The following is a 23025-nucleotide window of genomic DNA, read 5'->3' on the forward strand; positions in this document are numbered from 1 at the left end:
TGGGGGGCTTTTTGCATGTTGTATGAGAGGTGGGGCTTGTGTCACTGTCTATTAAAGTTGCCCAACACGTCATCTTATAAGACCCTAAATTCCAGTTGCTTGTAACTTTGCCAAACATCAGCTGTTTGGGCTGAAATTTTCCATGGTTGTCTGTAGTGGGCTGAATTTGTTTGGAAAATTTCAGCCAAATGGTTAATTTGCATCTCAGAGTGAGGCTAGGGAAAAATGTTTTGCCCATGTTAAAATATTCTGGTGAACTAAAAAAACCAAAACAAAAAACCCACCTGAAAATATTAGCATCTGCATGACAACTATAATTTATTCTGAGAATCAAGGACGCTTAACAAAGCAAAAAACTTTGGACTCATGCACCTTGGTCCTGATGTGTCAAGCAATAAAAATACCTATTGGATTGCACATGAGATTATGCTGAATAGTATACTATTAACTTTTTAAAACTGAAAATAAAACTCTTGAGTTTTCTGCTCCGTGTTGATCAAGAATGGATTTGAAATGAGGCCTCATTTTTCAGATTAGGAGACGTATTGTTTCTTTAAGCAGCATGATGGGAGTGGATAAAGTTGTAGGTAGAAGTCCTTAAGTGAAGCAGGTATGTGCCTGCATGCATGCATGTACACAATTGGCCCTTTAGGAATAATGCTGTTTTTCCTTTTCTAATGACATTCCTTCTTCAGTCTTAGAAGAAAGTGACTGTTCCTGTAATACTTTACCTGTGTTGCCTTAGTGCAGGGGGCTGAACTAGATGACCCCTTGAGGTCCCTTCCAGCCCTACATTTCTATAGCTGCATGACATCACATGCCTGCTTTTAAAATCCTCTATGAAGAGGGGGAGAAAAATCATGCAAGGTATGGAAGTATTAGAGGTATTATAAAAATGATACCCTAAACATTTCCCCTTCCCTGCATTTATAAAGAAACTTTATTAAAAGTGAAAGAACTTAACTACAGTTTTCATTGTATTCATTTAAGCGGATTGTTTCCTACTTCTTTTTCACTTAGCATTAACTTTAAATTTCTTTTAAAAAATTTTAATTGAAATTAAAATAAAAATGGTGTAAACATCTGCACTCATACTTTTTATAAATTTTCTCCTGTTATTTACCTAAACCTTATGTTCTGGGTCTCAGTGAGACAGTCACTTAAATTAGCCTTTTTTTTTTAAGTGGTTCTTATAAGAATGATTTTTTTTAGTAGATAAAGTTGGAAAAATGATCTCTGTTCTGAAGTAAGGAGGTAGGTTCAAAAATTTGGCTCATGTAGACTTTCTGGAACCCCAGGTTTATTAACCCTGCCACCATTTATTTAGGTATCAGAAATAGATGAATGAGGTTTCAGGCAGGTTTCTGTCTGTATAACATTTTAGATGGGCCTTTACAAAGCAAATTGTTCTTTCACTCTGGTAGCCATTTATGTAAAAACTAGAGCTAGTCAAAAAGTGGTGGAGAAAAATGATAAACTAAATTTTGAAGTAATTTCTGTTCTGTGGGGTTTGAAAAAACAACTTTTCACTCATTCAAAAAAATTGCACATTGCTTTTGAAATGGAAAATATTTTAACTCTAGTTTGTGAAAATTTTCATTTTTTGATTTTCCTGGTTTCTTCCTTAGTTTGATTTTTTGCACTGAAAAGGGAAGAGGAAAAAGGAGGAAATAAAACCCTGGGGCGTAATCCTAAATATTGTTTTGTTTTTTTTTTTAAAAAAAGAGTAAATCATGGTGGGGGGGAAAAAGGTTTAGGGTAATAAATCTAAGAGAATGTTCTTATTTGAAAAACTGCCTAGCCCTCTACTACTCAAAGACCCCATTAAGATTTGGGTAAGAGTAGAGGTGTTGATTGCAGTCGTCCCATTTGAGTTGTGCTGGGGGTGAGTTGCTGCCCTTATACAACAGTGCTGGCTGCATTTAAGTGGTGCTATAGCCCAGATTCATGGCTAGGCCCTTGCCAAATTCACAGTCTTGAAAAACACATCATGGACAGTGAAATTGGGTCTCCTGTGTTCAATCTATATAGTACAGCGTAAAAATACACAAAAGACCATGATTGCATGTGGGAGACCAGTGTTTCTCAAAGTGGGTTGTGGGGGAGGGGGGTTTGCAAGGTTATTGTAGGGGGTTACAGTATTGCCACCCTTAATTCAGTACTACCTTCAGAGCTGGGTGGCTGGAGAGTAGTAGCTGCTGGCCAGCTTCCCAGCTCTGAAGGCAGCATCCCACCAGCATTACCACAGAAGTAAGGGTGGCAATATGGTGATCCCCCCCCCCCCAAATCACAAAACCCTTGTTTGGGTCAGGACCCCTATAGTTACAATACCATGACATTTCAGATTTTAAAATCCTATGATTGTGAAATTGACCAAAATGGACACTGAATTTGGTAGGACCCTATTTGTTGATTTTAATGGAAGTTGGGAGCCTGAGCTACTTTTGGAGTCACTGCCCCAAAACTTCCTTAACAGAGCGTTAAGTTTGGTGGGTGCTGCCTTGTCTCGTTCCAAAACACTGAATACATCTAAACTTAACCTCCTGAAAGCCAGCCATTCCAGGGTTAAGATACACACCACGCCAGCTCTGCCCTCTATGCACCAAACTAGTAATTGCAATAGATGTCCTCCAGCTCCTAAACTCTATGTCTCAGCCTTAGCTGTAGGGGTGCTAACCGTCCCTACATCCCTTACAAAGGGCAGGAGAAATATTTGGTGCCCGGGGCTGAGGTTCTATTCAAACCATTGCCACTCTTGGAGCACGATTTGGGGGGAATCTTTCCTCTCCTTCACTGCTCAGCTGTTGTCTCTCTAAAGGCTAGCCCGCCTTCTGTCAGAGCTAAAGCTGAAATGCCTGTGCCCTGAGTATTACAGCCCAGCTGACGCAGGACGCTGTGCCACACCCAATATGGCCGAAGTATAGTTTGGGGCAGGAAGTCTTAGCGGCGCCGCCATGTGTGGAAGGTCGGAGAGTAGGCCGTTCTCGCGAGGCGCGGCCGGCTGTTCCCGCCCTGCCCCGCGCCGCTGCCGCTGTCGCCGCCGCTCCGTGTCAGTCGTTGGCCGGTAATGGCGGCCGGCGAGCTCCCCTGAAGTGACTGTGAGCCCGGGCCGGGCGCAGGGTGGGACGCAGCCGTCCGGGAAGGAGCAAAGTGAGGGGCCGCCGCTAACTCTAAGGGGCCCCCCAGCCCCCACAGGATGCGTTGGGAGCTGCCCCCGGGGTGGGAGGCGGTGGCGGTGGCGACGGCGACTCTCAGGTGAGGAGCCTGCAGGGGGAGAGCGGCTGGCAGCGGCCTGTCCTCAGCCGGGCCCTGCCCTGCCCTGCCTTGCGGCCACCTCGGTTCCTGGCCGTTTGGGGGCGAGGTGGAGCCCCGGAGTCGGGACGCCTTGGGGTCGGGCTCCGGGGCTCCGTCCCCCGTAGGGCCGGTGTCCGGGCCGTGACTGGCTGCCAGACCCATTGGATCTCCGCCCCCGGGTCTCCATAGCGCTGGGCAGCCCTGGCTCCGGGCCGTGCTGTGCTGTCACTCCCTGTTTAAAGAGACCTTCCCCTAGGGCTGTGCCCTGCACTAGCCAGCCGCGCTTTCTGCCGTGCTGATAGCCGTGCCGTTAGCGAAGCCTGACCCAACTGCCCCGCTCAGCTGTGGCTGGGGGCTGGCTACTCGTTGCTTCTGCTCTGCTTGGAAAATGAAACTGCGTTAGCCTCGATCACCTCTCTTCCTAGCCCACTTTCCTTTCTGCTTCTCATGCTCGGGCATGACATCTGGGTGGTGAAAGCTGTTGAATGTTCACAGCCACTTTGCATTTTAAATGTATCTATTTAAAAAACTCAAACCCCCCCCCCCTTGTGTTAACATTAGGCTTGTAAAACCTTGTTTTAAAATTCCAAACGTAAATTTGGTGGCTAAACCCGCTGATGGATTGACTTTCATAGCCTTATCCTCACTTGTCTACAAAAGTGTTGGAATGCTTTCAATGTATAATATCTGTATGTATACCTTGCATCCACTCATAACAAAGCAAGCATTTTACAAATTTTGGTTAAGCTGTTTGTTTGTGGCCCAATCTTTACACAGATTTGTACTGGTATGACTGTCATTTTGGGTTGTGATACTTCTTTTAAAAAATAATATCATTATACTAGTACAACTCCTAATGTGGGTTCATTTATACTGGTATAGCTTACTTCCCTCTCTGTGAGGGTATGTCTTCACTACCAACGTTAAAGCGCTGCCATGGGACTTCTGTCTAGTGTAGGGGTAGGCAACCTATGGCACGTGTGCCAAAGGCAGCATGCGAGCTGATTTTCAGTGGCACTCACATTGCCCAGGTCCTGGGCACTGGTCCGGGGGGCTCTGCATTTTAATTTAATTTTAAATGAAGCTTCTTAAACGTTTTAAAAACCTTATTTACTTTACATAAACAATAGTTTAGTTATTTATTAAAGACTTATAGAAAGAGACCTTCTAAAAATGTTATAATGTATTACTGGCACGCAAAACCTTAAATTAGAGTGAATAAATGAAGACTTAGCACGCCACTTCTGAAAGGTTGCCGACGCCTGGTCTAGTATGACTAGTTAAGTGAGTAAGAATCAGGTATAGTATTTGGTTGAAAGACTTTTGTGTGAAAGTACCACAAACAAAATGGGAAACAAGTTTACTTAAGTTTCAGAGTAGCAGCCGTGTTAGTCTGTATCCGCAAAAAGAAAAGGAGTACTTGTGGCACCTTAGAGACTAACCAATTTATTTGAGCATAAGCTTTCGTGAGCTACAGCTCACTTCATCGGATGCATTCAGTGGAAAGTACAGTGGGGAGATTTATATACACAGAGAACAAGAAACAATGGGTGTTACCATACACACTGTAACAAGAGTGATCAGGTAAGATGAGCTATTATTCTTTTACGTAGAGACTGTCCAGTTTGGCCAGTGTACATGGCAGAGGGGCATTGCTGGCACATGATGGCATATACCACATTGGCAGATGTGCAGGTGAACGAGCCTCTGATAGTGTGGCTGATGTGATTAGGCCCTATGATGGTGTCCCCTTAATAGATATGTGGACACAGTTGGCAATGGGCTTTGTTGCAAGGATTGGTTCCTGGGTTAGTGGTTCTGTTGTGTGGTTGCTGGTGAATGTTTGCTTCAGGTTGGGGGGCTGTCTGTAAGCAAGGACTGGCCTGTCTCCCAAGATCTGTGAGAGTGATAGGTCGTCCTTCAGGATAGGTTGTAGATCCTTGATGATGTCCACTGTCTACAGCCAAGCTCTATGATACAACCGCATTTGCTCCAACCCCTCAGACAGAGACAAACACCTACAAGATCTCTATCAAGCGTTCTTACAACTACGATACCCACCTGCTGAAGTGAAGAAACAGATTGACAGAGCCAGACGAGTACCCAGAAGTTACCTTCTACAGGACAGGCCCAACAAAGAAAATAACAGAACGCCACTAGCCATCACCTTCAGCCCCCAACTAAAACCTCTCCAACACATCATCAAGGATCTACACAATATAATTAACTTAGGCTTGAATAAAGACTGGGAGTGGATGGGTCATTACACAAAGTAAAGCTATTTTCTCATGATTATTTTCCCCCCACCCCCCCACCTGCTGTTCCTCAGATGTTCTTGTCAACTGCTGGAAATGGCCCACCTTGATTATCACTACAAAAGGTGTCACCCCCCCCCCCTCCGCTGTCCTGCTGGTAATAGCTCACCTTACCTGATCACTCTCCTTACAGTGTGTATGGTAACACCCATTGTTTCATGTTCTCTGTGTATATAAATCTCCCCACTGTATTTTCCACTGAATGCATCCGATGAAGTGAGCTGTAGCTTACCAAAGCTTATGCTCAGATAAATTTGTTAGTTTCTAAATTTAGCTAATTGACTATACCAGGTCAATTGAAACTGACTAATAACAGACGGTGAAATCCTGATCCCATGTAAGACAATGGCAAAATTTCCATTGATTTCAGGGGGTCCAAAATTTCAACCAAAGTGCTATAAAATACAAAAAGTAAACAAATTGCAAAAATTGAAGATTTTTTTCTCTAATCTTCAATTATTAATATTACATTTTACATGTAACAATAGTAGGTAAAAATCAATCAGACAGAGGTCTGATTCCTTTTTTGAATTGATGTTCCTTTTAAATAGATACAGACAACTCTCATGAATGAAAATCCAGCAAATGTCAACGTTCCTAATGAGTGGAGGAGGATGATTTGTAATGCCAGAAACTGTATGGTCAAGTCTTGGGAGGATTTCTAGGTTCTTTATTGTTGTAGATAAAAGTGGCTTTTTCTTTCCATAGCTAGGATGCAGACACTAGCCCTAAAGATCTCACTTGTATCCTCACTGCTGGAAAAACACAGGCACAGCATACTGTCTTGTCAGCCACTCTGAGGCCTTGTCTACGCTACCAGGTTAAGTCGATTTAAGTTACACTACTCCAGCTACGTGAATAATATAGCTGGAGTCTGTGTAGCTTAGGTCAACTTAATTCGGTGTCTACACTGCGCTGTATTGATGGGGGACGCTCTCCTGTCGACTTACATTACTCCTCTTGTTCCAGTGGAGTACCGCAGTTGACCAGAGAGTGCTCTGCAGTCGCTTTAGTGGGTCTTCAGTGTTCCCTCTAATTTTTTACATCCATGTGCAGAATGAATTAATGTGGTGGGGGTGGTGCTGAGGGGTTCAGAGTGTGGGAGGGGGCTCAGTGCTGGGGCAGAGGGTTAGGGTGCGGGGGGGGGGGTGAGGGCTCTGGCTGGGGGTGTGGGTTCTGGGGTGGGGCTGGGAATGAGGGGTTTGGGTGCGGGCTGCCCCAGGGCTGCAGTGGGAGAAAGGACTCTCCTCAGCCCTCTCTCGCCACAGCAGCTCGGGGCAGGGGGAAACGCACCTCTCTCTGGCTCTGGCAGCTCCAGTAGGCCTGGGCCCGGCCAAGGGAGGGGTTCCTTTTCCCTGGCCACGGCAAGTCCGGGGCAGGTCCACGCTGGGGCCGGTGGGGAGGGGCGCCTCTCCCTCAGCCTCGGCAGGTCTGCACTGGGGCCGGCGGGGAGGGGCGCCTCTCCCCCGACGCGGCAGGTCCGCGCTGGGGGACAAGCATCTCTTCCCGCGCAGGGGCTCAGGGCTTAATAGGCAGCTGCATGGCTTAGAGGAAACATCGGTTTTCACTAGACCCACTAAATCAGGGGTGGGCAAACTTTTTTGCCCAAAGGCCACATCTGGGTGGGGAAATTGCATGCAGGGCCATGCATGTAGGGCTGGGGCAGGGGGTTGGGATGCGGGAGGGGGTGTGGGAGGGGATGCGCTGTATAGGAAGGGGCTCAGGGCAACGGGTTGGGGCGCAGGAGGGGTGCTGGCTGTACGAGCGGACTTGGCAGGGGGTTGGGGTGTAGGAGGGGGTGCGGGGTGCGGGGTGCAGGGAGGTTGTGGAGTGTGAGAAGGGGCTCAGTGCAGGAGGGGTGTGGGGTGCGGCAAGGGGCTCAGGGCAGGGGGTTGGGGTGCAGGAGGGTGTGGGCTTACCTTGAGCGGCTCAGGGGTGGCAGCGGCGTGTAGTAACACTAAGACAGGCTCCCTGCCTGCCCTGGCCCCGCACCGTTCCCGGAAGTGGCTGGCACCATGTCCCCAAGGCCCCTGGGGGAGGGAGAGGCAGAGGGCTCCGCGCGTTGTCCTTTCCTGCGGGTTCCTCCCACGAAGCTCCCATTGGCTGCAGTTCCCTGTTCCCGGGCAATGGGAGCTGTGGGGGGCAGTGCCTGCAGGTGAGGGCAGTGTGCTGTCCCCCCAGGAGCTGCAGGGACATGGTGCTGGCCGCTTCTGGGAGCGGTGTGGGGCTTGTGGCGCCATGGGGGTGGCAGTCCCACGGGCCAGATCCAAAGCCCTGATGTAGTTTGACCACCTCTGCACTAAATCAACCCCAACTGCATCGATCGTAGCAAAGTCTATCAGTGGTAAGATAGACATGGCCTGAGACCTGGCATACTTGTACCAGCATTGGAGTTTTTAGTGCATTGCATTTAGCTGCCTCTCTGATCACACAGCAGTGTGCAGAATACGCAGTCTTGGTCAGCTAAGGTGGACGTAAGGGAAAAGGAGAGAGACATAATTGGAGGGATCTGTGGGGGACATCCCAGATGATATTTGGGATTTAGCTGGAGCTGGTGATGTTATCTGGCTCACTCTCTGGCCCCGTCTGGTCAGTACATCTTTGAGGATCGGGATGAAGAAGTTCTGGGGGTCCCAGGAGACAGTAGGTGTGGCAGCCATGATGATAATGCTCACTGCAATGGTGGCTGGCAGAGAGCAGCTGCTTCTGCTAATTTTTCCCCAAAGTATTTTTTCTGTAAGGGAGTGTAGGGTGGAATAGTCCATCTTCTCATTATTTTGTCCACCAATAGGTCCAATTTCCAACACATTAATTTTTGGTTCATTCATTTCCGGTCCTCTTCATCTCTGGTTTACCAGTTATAATCTTAACACAGTCCTTGAATGGGATCAGTAAAGCCCTTTCTGTTTATATTAATTCAGTCTTTCTGTCTCCTCCTTACATCTTTCTTAAACAATTTTATATAACAGGACATTGTTACAATTTATGAACTTTCACGCATTGTTTATAGATGAGCTTACAATTAGGCCATTATTACAACAACTCTTCCTCACGCATTGGGTATGAATAAACAGTAATTTTTCTTCAAGGGTCTCTGTGTATTCCTTCACTTGGAATCCAGGCACCTTCCTTGGCAAGGTTCTAGAATCTCCTTACAGGTATGTCTGTTGGAGGCGGTGTGGGCCTTACTTCGTAGCACTGAATGTTCGAGGCCCGAGGTTATAAGTTATTGACTCTGCACTTCCCTTTTCGGTTTCTACCTTCTTATCATACTTGGCGGGTGTAGGAATATTAAGTTTGTGCCTGAATTGGACCACATCAAATGTTCCTCTTCATGCAACCTTTGGTAAATAATTTTAAGGTATTTTAATTGTGTTTAGCTGTGTGTGTGTGAGAGAGATAACTTAGCTTGTAGAACCACTGTGGTTCCAGTGTTAGCTATTGCTAGGTGGTACTTTACCTGGGCCACCATTCTTGAGTGAGTTATCCATAGCTTTTCTTTCTCCACCTTTTTGTTGGATTGAATTGGGAAAAGAAAAGTTAGTGTCATTCTCAGATACTTTGCCTACAAACCAAGCTCTGCAAACTTCAGGTGAAAAAATGAGACACCCATTGATTATGCAGATCTTCCTTTGATGATCATTCCTCAGCAGATCAGTCTTTCTCATAGAGAATTTTTTTTAAAAAATGAAACCTTAGATTCTGATGCACAGGAGCCACACTAAGCGAGCCAGTCTGAGCCTTAACTTTCTTCAAGGCTATGCCAGAGAAGGCATGTTGCCTGTGTAAGTTTTCCCTCAACTAAGCTATCTCTGGTTGGGGGATTCAGTAATTTGGATGAAGTCTACTTAGTTTGGCTTTCTTACTTCTTCTCATCCTTTGTATTTTTGTTTCTCATAGACTTTAAGACCAGAAGGGACCATCAAAATTGTCTAGTCCAGGGGTTCTCAAACTGGGGGTTGTGACCCCATCAGGGGGTCACAAGGTTATTACAAGTGTGGGGGTTGCGAGCTGTCAGCCTCCACCCCCAAACCCCACTTTGCCTCCAGCATTTATAATAGTGTTAAATACAAAAAAAAATGTTTTTAATTTATAAGGGGGGTTGCACTCATAGGTTTGCTGTGTGAAAGGAGTCACCAATACAAAAGTTTGAAAAACACTGGTCTACTCTGACCTCCTGCACGTTGCAGGCCACAGAACCCCACTCACCCAGTCCTGTAATAAACCCCGTAACCTGTTGCTGACGTTGTTCTCCATGTCCACTGAAGCTAGGACAAGAATTAATGGGCTTAAACTGCAGCAAGGGAGATTTAGGTTAGATCAGTGGTACTCAGATTGAGGATCGTGAGCCACAAGTGGCTCTTTAATGTGGCTCTTTGGGAAATGGTATGCGGATTTTATGCAGATCCGGTTATTTCTGTGCTGGTGGCAGCTGAGGCAGTGAAAATGGTTTAGAGGTATGGAAGATTTCCATATGAAGAGAGCTGAAAAGAATTATGAATTTTTAATTTAGCATGGAGAGGACTAAGAGCTTGCATGAATAGTATATAGAGGCTGGTTAGGAGCTCCTACTTTTCATAATACAAGAACAGGGGACATAAATTTATTATTACCTTTTATTTTTAATGTAAGTGATAAAGGAAGCACTTTTTTTTTTTTTTTTTTTTTTTTTTTTAACCCTGGATACAACGAATATGCGGAACTCTGCTTACATACATGATTGAGGCAAAGAGCTTAGCAGAATTCCAGGCTTTTTACATAGTTGTCCATTAGGAGGTTTTACATCTTCTTGGAAGCGTCTGTTACTTGTTACTGTTGGAGACAGGCTACTGTGCTAAATGGACCAGTGGTCTGATCTGTTTTGTCATTCTGAATTCTTGGTTAGAAGAAGGATTATGAAAAGTGCCTGCCACAGAAAAAAAGTTAAGAGAATTGGGCTATCCATAAACATGTTTATTATATAAAGAGCTTACAAAGATTTGCTGCTGTTAGGGCTTTTTATGATGTCTCACAACATTACATTAATTTTTGAGAAACACGAGAATAAAAGATGCACTTTTAAACTGGTTTGGTTCAGTTAAATATTTACACTTGGGTCATTAACAGTAGTGCATAATATAACATAATTATACATGTGACTTCAAGAATTTAAATTACACATCTCTCTAATAGTAGCATAGTAATTTAGGATTTAAAAGCAATTTATCTGATATTAACAGGTTTACAGCTAAATAGGTGATGACCCTTTAAATGGGCTGTTTGAAATATGTGCTGATCAAAGGTAGAACAGTGGGTTTTTCAGAGAGTAGCTGTATCTTCAGACTTTTCTGGTAAGTGTTCCTTCCTGCCTTTTACACCCTGTTCTTTTAGTCTACCACCTTAGTTTATAGGATAAGTATTTGACTAGAATTTTGAAGGAAATTTTGTTTGTCATTGATTATAACAGCTTAAGAAATTGACCAGCAAGGTAGCCAGCCACCTTCCCACTTAGCCAATACTGACTTGATTTTCAGTAAGTTTTTAGATGTGAATTTGTGTGTGCACAAATGTGTATCTATTTTGCTCTTGCAGTAATTGATATTTATATGCAAATTCTTGATTGCATACCCAAATGGCTAGAGTAGTGTGATTTTTATCATGTGTGCATGCGTAAATTGTGGATTTGCTTGTGCATCTGATAAAGTGTGCACAAAATAGGTTGTGGTGTTTGGCATACTTTTGCTCCTGTACATATGTACTGAAAATGAGTCCCAATTTTCCAAGTTAAATTCCATCTTTAGTTTAAGTTTTGTGCATTTGGGTATAATACTGATGGATTTAAAGCCAGTTGAATATAAAGAATTTCCTGTTGTCTTTCCTCAGCAGTCACTTCAGAGTGTTATTTTTAGAATGCATATTTTTCTGATATTACTGAAATTTTGAGATAACTGGTTGTTATGTTGATATATAAAAGTATATTCAAATGACGTTTGAGCTGTTTGTGTGTAAAGCTATTTTATGTATTATCCTTTCCAAATCATTGTTCATGTCAATAAATATAAGAGTTCAGTTGACACTGTCAAGGGTGGTTAGCTTAAAAATAGACATACCCGCTGTGTTATGGTTTGCAGGCATATAGATGCAATGTTGTACTTCTTTCTACCTGTCTTTGTCATGTTGAGCAGGCAGGGTGTTGAACTACACAAGAGGGTATGGTTAGGTTTTCTGCTTGCATTACATGAGTTGAAACAATGGAAAGATGTCATGATGTCTGTCTCCATGGTCCAAAACAAAATGCAGTGTGCATCAACATCATTGTAAATAGGGCTTGAAAAGCCATTTAATGTTTTTCAGGCCCTTATGGTCAAATGGGAAATGATGCAGTATTGTCTTTCTGAATCAGTAGACTGCTCCAGTATTCCCGATCCCCTCATATCTTTCTCAAACAGCAACAGCATGAGATTAACAAGACTGGCTAGTTGCACTGCTGTTCAGATCTCTGTGTGCAGAAATGAAACCGACAAGAATCATATACAGTAGAACTGCAGAGTTACAAACACCTTGGGAATGAAAGTTGTTCATAACTCTGAACAAAACATTATGGTTGTTCTTTCAAAAGTTTACAACTGAACATTGACTTAATATACCTTTTGAAACTTTACTATGCCGAAGAAAAATGCTGCTTTTAACCATCTTAATTGAAACTAGCGTAGAAACAGTTTCCTTACCTTGTCAAATCTTTTTTTAAGCTTTCCCTTTATTTTTTAGTAGTTTACGTTTAACTCAGTACTGTACCATATTTGCGCTTTTTTTCCCCCCGTCTCTTCTGCTGCCTGATTGCATACTTCCAGTTTCAAATGAGGTGTGTGGTTGACTGGTCAGTTCATAACTTTGAGCTTCTACTGTAATTGAATAGCAGAGGCAGGCAGTGGAGCTATTCACAAGGCGGAGTAGAGCAGAGCGTACCATGCCCCTGTTTGTAGAAGCTAGGAGCTGGGGAGGAGAAGTAGACCTTTATACTCCTGTTGTGGCTGTGTTCTTAACCAGTAGTGATTGTCTGCAGTGGAAGACTGCAAGAAGTCAGAAATTTAAGACAGTGTCAATGTATATTTACAGTTTTGTTCTTTTGTATTGCCTTGGTTCAGCTCAATCCACTTGACTTTTTGCTCTGAATGCATGTTGCAAGCAACAACTTTGAAGAATATTTTTTAAATTCTCTGTTTAAAAGCTTTGGGAACATACAGAGTTCAACATTACACTGCATTGTTACAGAGTAGTGAAATGTAGAATGTAAAACGTTTGGTGTTTGTATAGCACCTACCACAGTTAAGTCCTGGTCCATAACTAGCGCTTATAGGTGCTACTATGACTGGTCCGCAACTGGGGCTCATAGGTGAATAATAAATTCAGTTAGTTACACAGAACTTTTTATTTTATCTCCTCAAGAAAAGGTGCATTGGCTAGAAGTACTTTTTGGCCATAATTACTGTCCAGTAGGTTCCAGTATGTTGCTGTTTGGGCTACGATCTTGAGATGGAGGTTTCATATACTCTCAAAATTGCCTTCATGAAAGGATGGAAGGCTCTTTTCATAAACATTTCCTTTCCACTTTTCTAATATAGGAGTTGTCAGCTGGTTCATGTCTCTTCATCACTGGACGAGATTTCTAATGTAGGGCAACATTATGCCTTGCAACCTGAATCGTTTGATACAGAAAGCAGCTGTTCGGCATGAATGGTTTCCCCAGTCTCCATTCCAGAAGCAGAGTTCTGGAACTTAGCTTGCCTGATTCTTGTGCCTCTTGATATTAAATTTAGTTCTCTCTAGAACAGTGGTCACCAACTGGTAGATCGCGATCAACTAGTTGATTGCGGCGCCTCTGTCAGTCAATCTCGGTTACAATCTAGGGTTGCCAACCTTCTTGCAGCCAAACCGGGAGATCGGCTACTAACAGTCCAGTGGGGCTAAGGCAGGCTCCCTGCCTGCCCTGGTCCTGCGCCACTCCCGGAAGCAGCTGGCATGTCCAGCAGTAGCTCCTGGGGGATGGGGGGGGGGTCCTCTGCGCACTGGCCCCCTCCCAGAGCCAGCACCCCCACCTCGTGCCCCAGCCCTGAGCCCCCTCCTGCACCCAAACTCCCTCCCAGAGCCAGCATCCCCACCTCCTGCCCCAGCCCTGAGCCCTCTCCTGCACCCAAACTCCCTGCCCCAGGCCCAGCCTGGAGCCCCTCCCACACTCCAAACCCCTCGGCCCCAGCCTAGAGCCTGCACCTGCTCCCACATTCCAACCCCCATCCCAGCCCGGTGAAAGTGAGTGAGGGTGGGGGAGAGCGAGCGACAGAGGAAGGGGGATGGAGTAAGCAGGGCGGGGCCTTGAAGAAGGGCGGGGCAGGGGCATGGCCGGGGGGGGGGGAGGGTGTTTGGGTTTGTGTGATTACTGTTATTTCTACATTTTCTTTGGGGTAGATCCTGCGTTGCACTTAAATTTAAAAAGTGATCTCGTGCTTAAAAAGGTTGGAGACCATTGCTCTAGAATTTCCACACTGCTTATATTTCTATGCTGTCACACACTCCACTAACGTGTAGGTTCCCTCTTCCACCCATCGCCTTTCCAGCACTTAGTTTAAAGCAGACATACCTAGCTTTCTCTAAAGCAAGGGGAATCGAAAGGTCTGGACCACTAGAGCAGCTTGATGAGCCATGCCTTTCTTACAACTTTTCGGGGGCATTGAGACAAATTCTATAGGGTAAATTATATGTAGTGTAGTTGTAGCCATGTCGGTCCCAGGATATTAGAGAGACAAGGTGGATGAGGTAATATCTTTTATTGGACCAACTTCTGTTTGTGATAGAGACAAGCTTTCGAGCCACACAGAGCTCTTCTTCTTGTCTTGTAAAGATTCTCCAAGTGTCACAGCTAAGTGCAAGGTGGAACAGATTGTTTAGCATGAGCAGCTAGCACATATTCCAAGGGACCATTCAAGATAGAATGGCCCGGTAACATCTCTGCAGTCATAGAACAAAAAGAGGGGGTTAGTGGGTTACAGATTGGATTTATGGTTTATTACAACAATGTGTCTGTTCAGTCCATGATTTTTAGTGTTTAGCAAAGTTATGAATTTAAGCTCCCAGGTTTGTCTTTTGAAAGTTTTGTGCAGGTTTCCTTTGAGGATGATCACTGATAGGTCAGACAGAATGATCGCCTTGTGAAAAGTGTTCACCCACAGGTGATAGGGTTTCTTGTCTTTTATCATTTTTCTGTGTGAGTTCATTCAAGAGCATAGCGATTGTCTGGTTTCACCCACATAGTTGTTATTTAGGCATTTAGTTAACTGGATGTGGTATACCACATCTTGTGACAGGCATGTGTAGTTACTCATTTAGCTTAAGTGGTAGCAGTCGAAGTTGGAGATCTGAGAGTCCAGGTTTCAAATTTTGCCATTGACCCTTTTGGACATCCTTGTGGTGGTACATGATAGATTTACCATTCACAGAAGATACTGGAGGTGACCTATGGGCTAGCGAAGTGGTGTAAATTAGAAGGTTTTGGTTTCATGAGGCATTGGGTCACCTTTTATGGGAAGAGGGGCCCTGTATAGTTGGGTGGCCTTCATCTCAACAGTAAAGGAACCAGTCCTGTGAGTAACAGAGGACTTTGGGAAGTGAAAGAGGAAGAGCCTCTCATTCAGAACTGTTGAGCTCCGCAACAGGAGGAGAAGGTTTGTATCTGTGGGTGTGGGGCAGAGGAGAGAGGGAATTAGTTTTCTCATCCCAACTCTTCAGTCATTGATGAAGAGCAGGATGGATCTTTCGTGTAGTGACCTGCCTGCTGGATAATTTGGTAAGGGTTGACTTCAGTTATTCTGAAGGGTACTAAGAATAGTTCTTATAACTTCCAGTATAAATCTTGGTCACATTTTAATGTTCATCTTCTAATTTTGCCTTTTCATCCTCCATAACAAGAATTTCTTCAAAACCTTGTGGTGATTGTTGAGCTATTGGTAGAATATATTTAAATTCATGGGCTTTGAGGGAAAAAGAGGTGCTGACTAATGAGAGATCTTGTTGACTGTGGAGGCTTCTTTTCAGGACTCTTAAAACACAATCCTCTTAAAATCACTTTATTTCCTTGTACTGCTCTTTTTTCAAAGCACTTTTCTTTTAAATACTCCCACTCCCAGTCTAATTTTGCTTTTTAAAGAAAATTCTCATGTATTATGTAACCACTTTTTGCATAAGTTACTTATTTTTTCTAAGAGATCATCAATCCATACTATTGAGTTGTTTTTTCCTTCTTTTTCAGGCAACAATAACCAATAATATTGAAAGAATTTTGATGCGTTCCTTGGCCTTAGAACGTGCAGGATAGACTTCATTGGGAGTTTTACCATTGATTTCACTGAGAGCAAGATTGGGGCCTTGGTTTGTTTCCTGCTTCCAGTGTTGTGCTCTGCAGTCTAGCCTGCCTCTACAGAAAGTAGTCTTTCTCACTTCAAACTGGAGTAATTTTCTCACAGAAAGGCCTTACTTATATATCCTTCTGAAGACAGCTATTTAAAAATTTGTTTTCACCGCTCTATGGAAGTGGGTCTACACGGGGGCCTGCTTCACACTGAAGTGACAGGAAGAGCCATTTCAGATACTAAGATACTACTACAATACTGTGAGCTATATAAATCCCTAGGTTGGCTTCAGGACAGAGGTCCATCAACCTAAGGAATTTCTGTGGCCCTTAGTCTCAAATGACCCAGAATGGCAGGATGATTATAGGTCTTGGAAGTTTAAATAAAGTTCTGGTTTATTTAACCTTCAAAGTTTGTTCCTCTGTCAACTTTAATCTTGGTTTTACCTTACCCAAAGCTCTTTAAGGACAGCTTCTCACTGTTTGGGTTTAGAAGGGGTACTTGGATTCATTAGCAAACCTGCCCAAGAAACTGCTTTTTGTGTTCTTCTTGCCTTTAAATCGTGTCATCTTTCTGGAGGTTTTGGAAAGATGTCACTGAATATTGAGTCTTCTTACACTCTAAAAAAAATTGTCTAATTATTACTTTTATTGTCATGCTTCTAGATCTCAGTCAGACTTCAGATCCTTATTTCTTTTAAAGGGTAAGGTGGCATGTAATGTGTCAGTTGTTCCTTTCATTCATCCATTGGCAGGGCCAGACATTTTCAAAGTTTTTCAAAATTATCTAGGGATGACCCTTGACTGTGTTGTATTTCCTCAGTTCCTTGTTAATGTAGCCTCTATATCTGGGGTCGTCTTATCATTTCTTCAGACTCAGTGGAGCGCTTATTGCTGTAGACTGACAGGTTCTCTCTGTCTTTCTATATTGAAATCTGTTATAGAGCTAGAAGTCTTACCTTGTACCTTCCTGGATTTTTGTCTCTGGTCGCTTTCAGCCTCCTTTGTAAACATTGTTCTTCATGGTGTCTCCCACTGTCAGTAGTAGTTCACTCTTGTTCCTTTTTAAGAGAATTACAAGCTGTAGTCACCTTTTTGGTCACTCATTGTTGCCTGTCTGATCCAATTGGTCATGTATATAGTGTCAAAATATAATTTGAAGGTAAAACATCTTCATTTCTTACCGATCAAGATAACATTTTCTTTGGGCAACAGATATCTTTATTCACTCTTATTGTGTATACTTTTGGTCCTTCAGTGAATCTTTCTGTCTGTAGGTAAACTAACAGGATGTGGAACAACAAATCGAAGGAGGTGCCTTTACAAAACCCAAGGCACACTCAGAACAGGGATTCCCTCAGAGGTATGGATTTGCTTTGTTGTATCGCTTTACTTTAGAAGCAGTTTTATCCTAGATAGTGTAATATTTTATATTGTAAATTTTGTAGATATGGTTTTAGCCTTTGACCCAATTAAAAAAAAAAATATCTCATACAGCTTACTTTCTGTAGAACAGCAGTTCCCAGACAGTGGTCCAGAGAGCTGTTAGATCACCTGGTGCTGACTCCATTTCATTGCTTCCAGACACTTTTTTATAAATGTTCAGGCTCTTAATTGCAAGCTTTGTCAAGAAAGGACAAAACATTACGTTTAAAAACAGTTACATTGTTATTTCCTAATATTACTTTTCCAGGTAAGTATTTACTGCAGTTGTCATATGGAAGATGCGTGCTCACGAACAGGAGTGCAGGTTGTCTGTGATATAAGATTTTGGTTAAGATGTGGTCCACACTATGACAAAACTTGAGAACCCCTGCTATAGTTGATGACAAGCATATTTGACCTATAAAATCATACATACTCTATAATTTGATAGCTGAAATACCTCATTGTAATTGACTATGATTGTCTCCTAAAAAGTTCTTGTGAATGTCTTGTCAGAGTTTATAGACCTGTAATTAAGGAAATGTTATTCAGGGGTTTCAAGGATTTTGTAGGTGTTTTATTGAGGTACCATTTCTCAGCAAATGTGTCCTGTTGCTATTTCCAGATCCTCCCTTCCCCTTTTTCTCATGTTGTAACACCTTGTCTTAAATTAGATTGGTTGCTCTTCAGGGCAGTGACCAGATCTTTGTATGTTTGTACAGTTCCTGGCATAATGTGGCCCTGGTCCTGATTGGGGCTTCTGGGTACTACTGTAACATGTAATTACATTTAGCAACACTTACAGCTGACTTTTTTTTTTTTTTTTAAGTGCTTGTCAAAATAGTCTAAGGAAAAAGATAATACTTAAATACTATTTCAATAATTTTGGGCATATTACTAGATTTCTGAAGATAGCTAACTTTTTTTATAAATTTAGTTTATAAAGCTGAAGTAAGTAAAGCTTATGAACCTATCACCCATTCTTTGGAAATCTTGGCTATATGTATTGTGTATATATAGCTTGTTACTCTTGAGTACCAATGTATGACAACTTGCAGTCTAAGTGTGAGCTTCCATTGACCATATATATTCATAGCCTGTTTGTAAAATAAATAAATAAAAATATAATATTTAAAAAATCAAAATTCAAAGCATGAGATATAATGGAAAAACCCCATAGATATTTGTGTGGTCACATGGGTAATGAATTTGCTATAGATTTTTAAAATATATAGGAGTTCTGGAGATGAATAGGAGATGTAATAGGAAACTCAGCCTAATTTATATAACTCTTAATAACTTGATTTTTTTTGTTAAAAATATAGTTTTTAAAGAAAATCATAATATTGCATTGCTCTTTTCTAATGACGCTGTCTAATAATTACCCCCCACAGAGGAGTTTCATGGTTTGGGATGAATTCATTAAAAGGAATTAGTTAGTGAGCCATGCAAAGCTGTTTTAAAATGTTTTGTTTCATTGTGTTACTTGAATTAATAGGAAACTTGATTTTATTCTTTTATTTTTGTTTTGTGAGATCTAACCACAGCCTGGGATACTTTTTCTCAAACTAAGACTACAGTAAGTATATTTTTTTTCTGGATTGAAATCAGTTAATGGCCACTTCAGTTTTATTGAATGCCTTATTTTCCCTATAGTTTGATGGCTACAGAAGTAAAAAATGGGGTTGGTGGTTGGGGGCATGAAGATGATGGATGTTCTTACTGCTTTGGACAGCAATTCTGACAGTGTAACTTAATGCTACAAGAAGCTCATTACTGAGGATAATGAAAAATCAGTCTTGCTTGGCTACTATAAAACGAATACCATTATCAATTAATAGTATTGTTTTTATCAGTCAGAATGGTATAAGGCAGGGGTGGCCAACCTGAGCCTGAGAAGGAGCCAGAATTCACCAGTGTACATTGCCAAAGAGCCACAGTAATACGTCAGCAGCCCCCACATCAGCTCCCCCACCTCGCTCCCAGTGCCTCCCACCTACCGGCAGCCCTGCCGATCAGCACCTCCTGATCAGCTGTTTCGTGGGGTGCAAGAGGCTTGGGGGGTGGGGGAGAGGAGCCCGGACACTGCAGGCTCAGGGTAGGGGGCAGGAAGGGGTGCAGTGCGGGTAGGGCCTGTGGCAGAGCCAGTGGTTGAGCAGTGAGCACCCCCGGCACTGGAAAGTTTGCTCTTGTAGCTCCAGCCCCGGAGTTGGTGCCTGTACAAGGAGCCACATATTAACTTCTGAAGAGCTGCATGTGGCTCCAGAGCCACAGGTTGGCCACCCCGGTATAAGGAATGTATGGGTAACTTGTGTTAAATGTTTTTGTAATTTCTTTTTAATTATTGCAAAAAAGATGTAAATGTTAACTAGAATCTTGTGATATCTTTACATTGAAACTTTTAACTAATATTAAATATTCTTTTTTTTTTTTTTTTGTATTATCATAGTGCCTAGGAACCCCAGTCATCAGCCAGGACCCCCTTGTGTTAGACACTGTACACAAACAGGACAAAAAGACAGTCCATTCCCCAAAGAATTTACAACCTCAGAAAGCACATAATCTGCCAACTGGTAGCTCTGTAGTAATCCAGGGCTGCCAAATTACATGTCAGCTTTCACCAAACTGAATAGTATAAAGAATCTTGCTCCTGAAAATCTCAGTTAGGGCTCGTAAATATCAAGGCCAAGATTTTTCAAAAGTGACTAGTGATTTTGGGTGCCTAATTTTGGCACTTTAAGGGGTAGTGGTTTTCAGAAAGTAATGAATGCCCATCCTCTGAAAATCCAGACCCCTTTACAATGTCAAAGTTGGGCTCTCAAAGTCACTGATTACATTTGAAAATCTCCTAAATCCCTGCAGGTGTGAGCTGTAGAGTGAGATACCTCTCTGTCATTTTAAAGCAACTAACTGTCCTCTTCTTACCTACTGAGATTCAGAGATTGGGGCTGGTGAAGCAATATACATGTGTTTCATAGTTCCATATGTACTGCACCAACCATGGAATACTACCATGATGTGTGAATTTAAGCTGTATTCTCAGGATGCAATGCTACATTTTCTATAAACTGGGGTACAGTGAAATCAAGATGCTAAATTTCTTTGGCAACTTAGGGAATTTCTCTGTATGTTCATTACCCCTCTCATTTTGAATAAGGGAGTGAAGTGGTACAGTTTTATACGTGGAATCCTGTTTCATGTTCCCTCTAGAGTAGAGCATTATAGAATACAGTGTGTTTTCGTTCTTAGTGGTTATGTTTCAATGAGGCCAAGTGTTAAGACCTTTGGCATTTTATATAATTCTGTTGTTGGCAATGACCCACTTATGGAAACAGATTTAGTCAACAGAGCTTAATTTGAATAATCTTTTTTTGTACTAATCTTCATATTCTAATGTTTCTGGTCACAAGACTATACAAGTTTATACCACCAGATTTTTAAAGCTGTTCTTGCCTGTAATTGTTTCTTACTGTGAAAGTGAGAGGAGTTCTATACTTTTTGTTTAAGTTGTATCCTCACCATTCAAAAAATTAACCTGAATATTGTTTTGTGTCTTGAAATTCTAGTTGCGTCATATTGAGAACAAACTGGAGGTAGCGCCTACCAGCACAGTAGTATTTGATTCTGTCATGGATGCCAAGAAACCCTCTGCCAGTGCTACCAGGAAAATAAGCAGGAAAGGTGTGTATTACTTAAAAGATTAATTATATAGGGCAGGGTAAGAATAAGTCTTTCTGAGTAGTATCATTTTTATTTTTTTAATCCTCTTTTCCCAGTTTCCTTTGTTCATGAACTTGAGAGAAAGTTGGAGCAATGTTTCTCTTTCTTCTGAATACATTGTCCTGAAAAAAAAGAAAAAACATGCTGCCTATCTGGTGATGGTATTTGGAACTCACTAGAAAGGTCCTTTGCTGCAACTTCTGCTTACCATAGTCTGTTATCTTGTTTCTATGGCATTCCAGCTAACAGCTACACATGCTGATGGCTGGCGCCAACAGTAGTATTACACTGGAGTGACCATCTAAATTTTTAACATTTCTTGAACTAGTTTCACAACACTCCCTTTCAAGGATAAATGCCCTTATAATACTGCATTTTTAAAGTGATTGTAATCATGACATCGAGGGTATGAAAAGAGAAAAAATCATATTGTCTAATGCTACTTTTAGAATTCAAACCGCTTATGAAAAAATGTGTTCCTATTTACAGTGTGTGTTTTCCTCATCCCTGTTCAGCCCCTATCGTTAGTTGTAATTTAACTCATTTGGCATTCTCATAGGATTTATATTAACATGTCAAAGCAGCAAGAAAACTTGTTGGATCTCTATATTTCTCTGATTCAATCAACTCTCTTGGGCTTAATTGTTCCCAATTATGGTTTTTTAAATATTCTTTTAGAAATTTTTTATGAAGAACTAGTGCAATGTGTAGCTTGAGTGTTTATCGCTTACTCCTAGTATCTTGAAACAGATTGCTAGTGAAGAGAAGGTGAGAACTTAAGTGCTATTCTTGAGCACTAACTGAACCCAAGGAGAACTGCATTCTAAAAACCACTCAGCCCTATGAGCCTTCTCTTCCTGCAGATGGTAGGTACCTAGAGGATTCCTTGGTTTCTGCTTCAGCCTCCAGGTCCTCAAGCCAAAATAGGTCACGCAAAGAGAAGTCCTCCCGCAGTCCTCTTCGAGCTACAACTCTGGAGAGCAATGTGAAAAAGAGTACCCGTGTGGAATTTCGTGAACCCTTGGCTTCATACAGGTTAGTGCAAGAGAGAACTGACATTTACTGTGAAATACACAAACTGGAACAGAGCTGTTGCCAATGTTCTTATGAACACTTCAGGACTGGGTTTATTTTTTTTCTGTCAACAGGTGGATAATGAACAAAACCTCTTGGTTTTTGATTGAGCAAGTATAATGTCTGATGTGTTGCGTAAGGGGCTTTATCATCCATTTACTGGAGGATGGACACAATGATCCAATAGGTCTCTTATGTTTTTAACTTCCGTGATAATCCCCCCAATATTTGGAATATCACTAAAGTGTTGTATTTGTTGCTGAAAATGCATTCTTGTTGTTCTCCGGCTTCTGCTAATCACCTATAGTAAAATAATGTGCTGTATTTCTGCTAATGTCTACTAAATCCAAGCATTTCATTCTTGGTATTGAGGCAAAACATTTGTTTTTAAAGATCAGGGAGCTATCTTAACTGGGATTTTTAAAGGGGTTTAAGGGACTTCAGTTCCTAACCCACTTAAACTATTCTGAAAATTCCATCCCTAATGATTACTAGTCAGCTCTTGTCATCAGGTTTGAAAATACCTTATTGTATGCTTCCTATCTCCCAGAAGCTAATTAATGGGAATTTGTTGGTGTTTTCTTCCTACATAAATGAAAACGTGATTAAGAAGTAATTTAATTTTGTCCACACTATTAATTGGTGCTTTAAAATGACAATGAAATAACTAGATTTTTTTTTACTACCTGTTTTTAGAATCTACCTTTAAAAGATTTAAACCAAAATTTCTATTTTTCTATGACAACTTGTTTAAAAGGCTGCCCTTAATAGAGCTGCCACTCTTTACCAATAGTTTAATTTTCTGTACAGTGTACAGAA

General features: G+C 42.1%; 1 protein-coding gene across 3 annotated transcripts in view; it reads left to right on the top strand.

Moving 5' to 3' along the window:
- The first annotated feature begins 3012 nt into the window (after window positions 1-3012).
- The window catches only part of CEP350 (centrosomal protein 350), a 134671-nt gene continuing 114658 nt past the window's right edge, over window positions 3013-23025 (top strand). For all 3 annotated transcript variants that reach the window (XM_074961052.1, XM_074961053.1, XM_074961051.1), the window contains exons 1-5: window positions 3013-3255; window positions 17265-17350; window positions 18948-18991; window positions 20979-21093; window positions 21996-22167. In XM_074961052.1, coding sequence (XP_074817153.1) covers window positions 17278-17350; window positions 18948-18991; window positions 20979-21093; window positions 21996-22167 — 404 coding nt within the window. In that variant the 5' untranslated portion in view covers window positions 3013-3255; window positions 17265-17277. The remainder of the gene's footprint in view (window positions 3256-17264; window positions 17351-18947; window positions 18992-20978; window positions 21094-21995; window positions 22168-23025) is intronic.

This window comes from Natator depressus, chromosome 8, assembly GCF_965152275.1.
Source record: "Natator depressus isolate rNatDep1 chromosome 8, rNatDep2.hap1, whole genome shotgun sequence".
Classification (NCBI taxonomy): Eukaryota; Metazoa; Chordata; order Testudines; family Cheloniidae; genus Natator; species Natator depressus.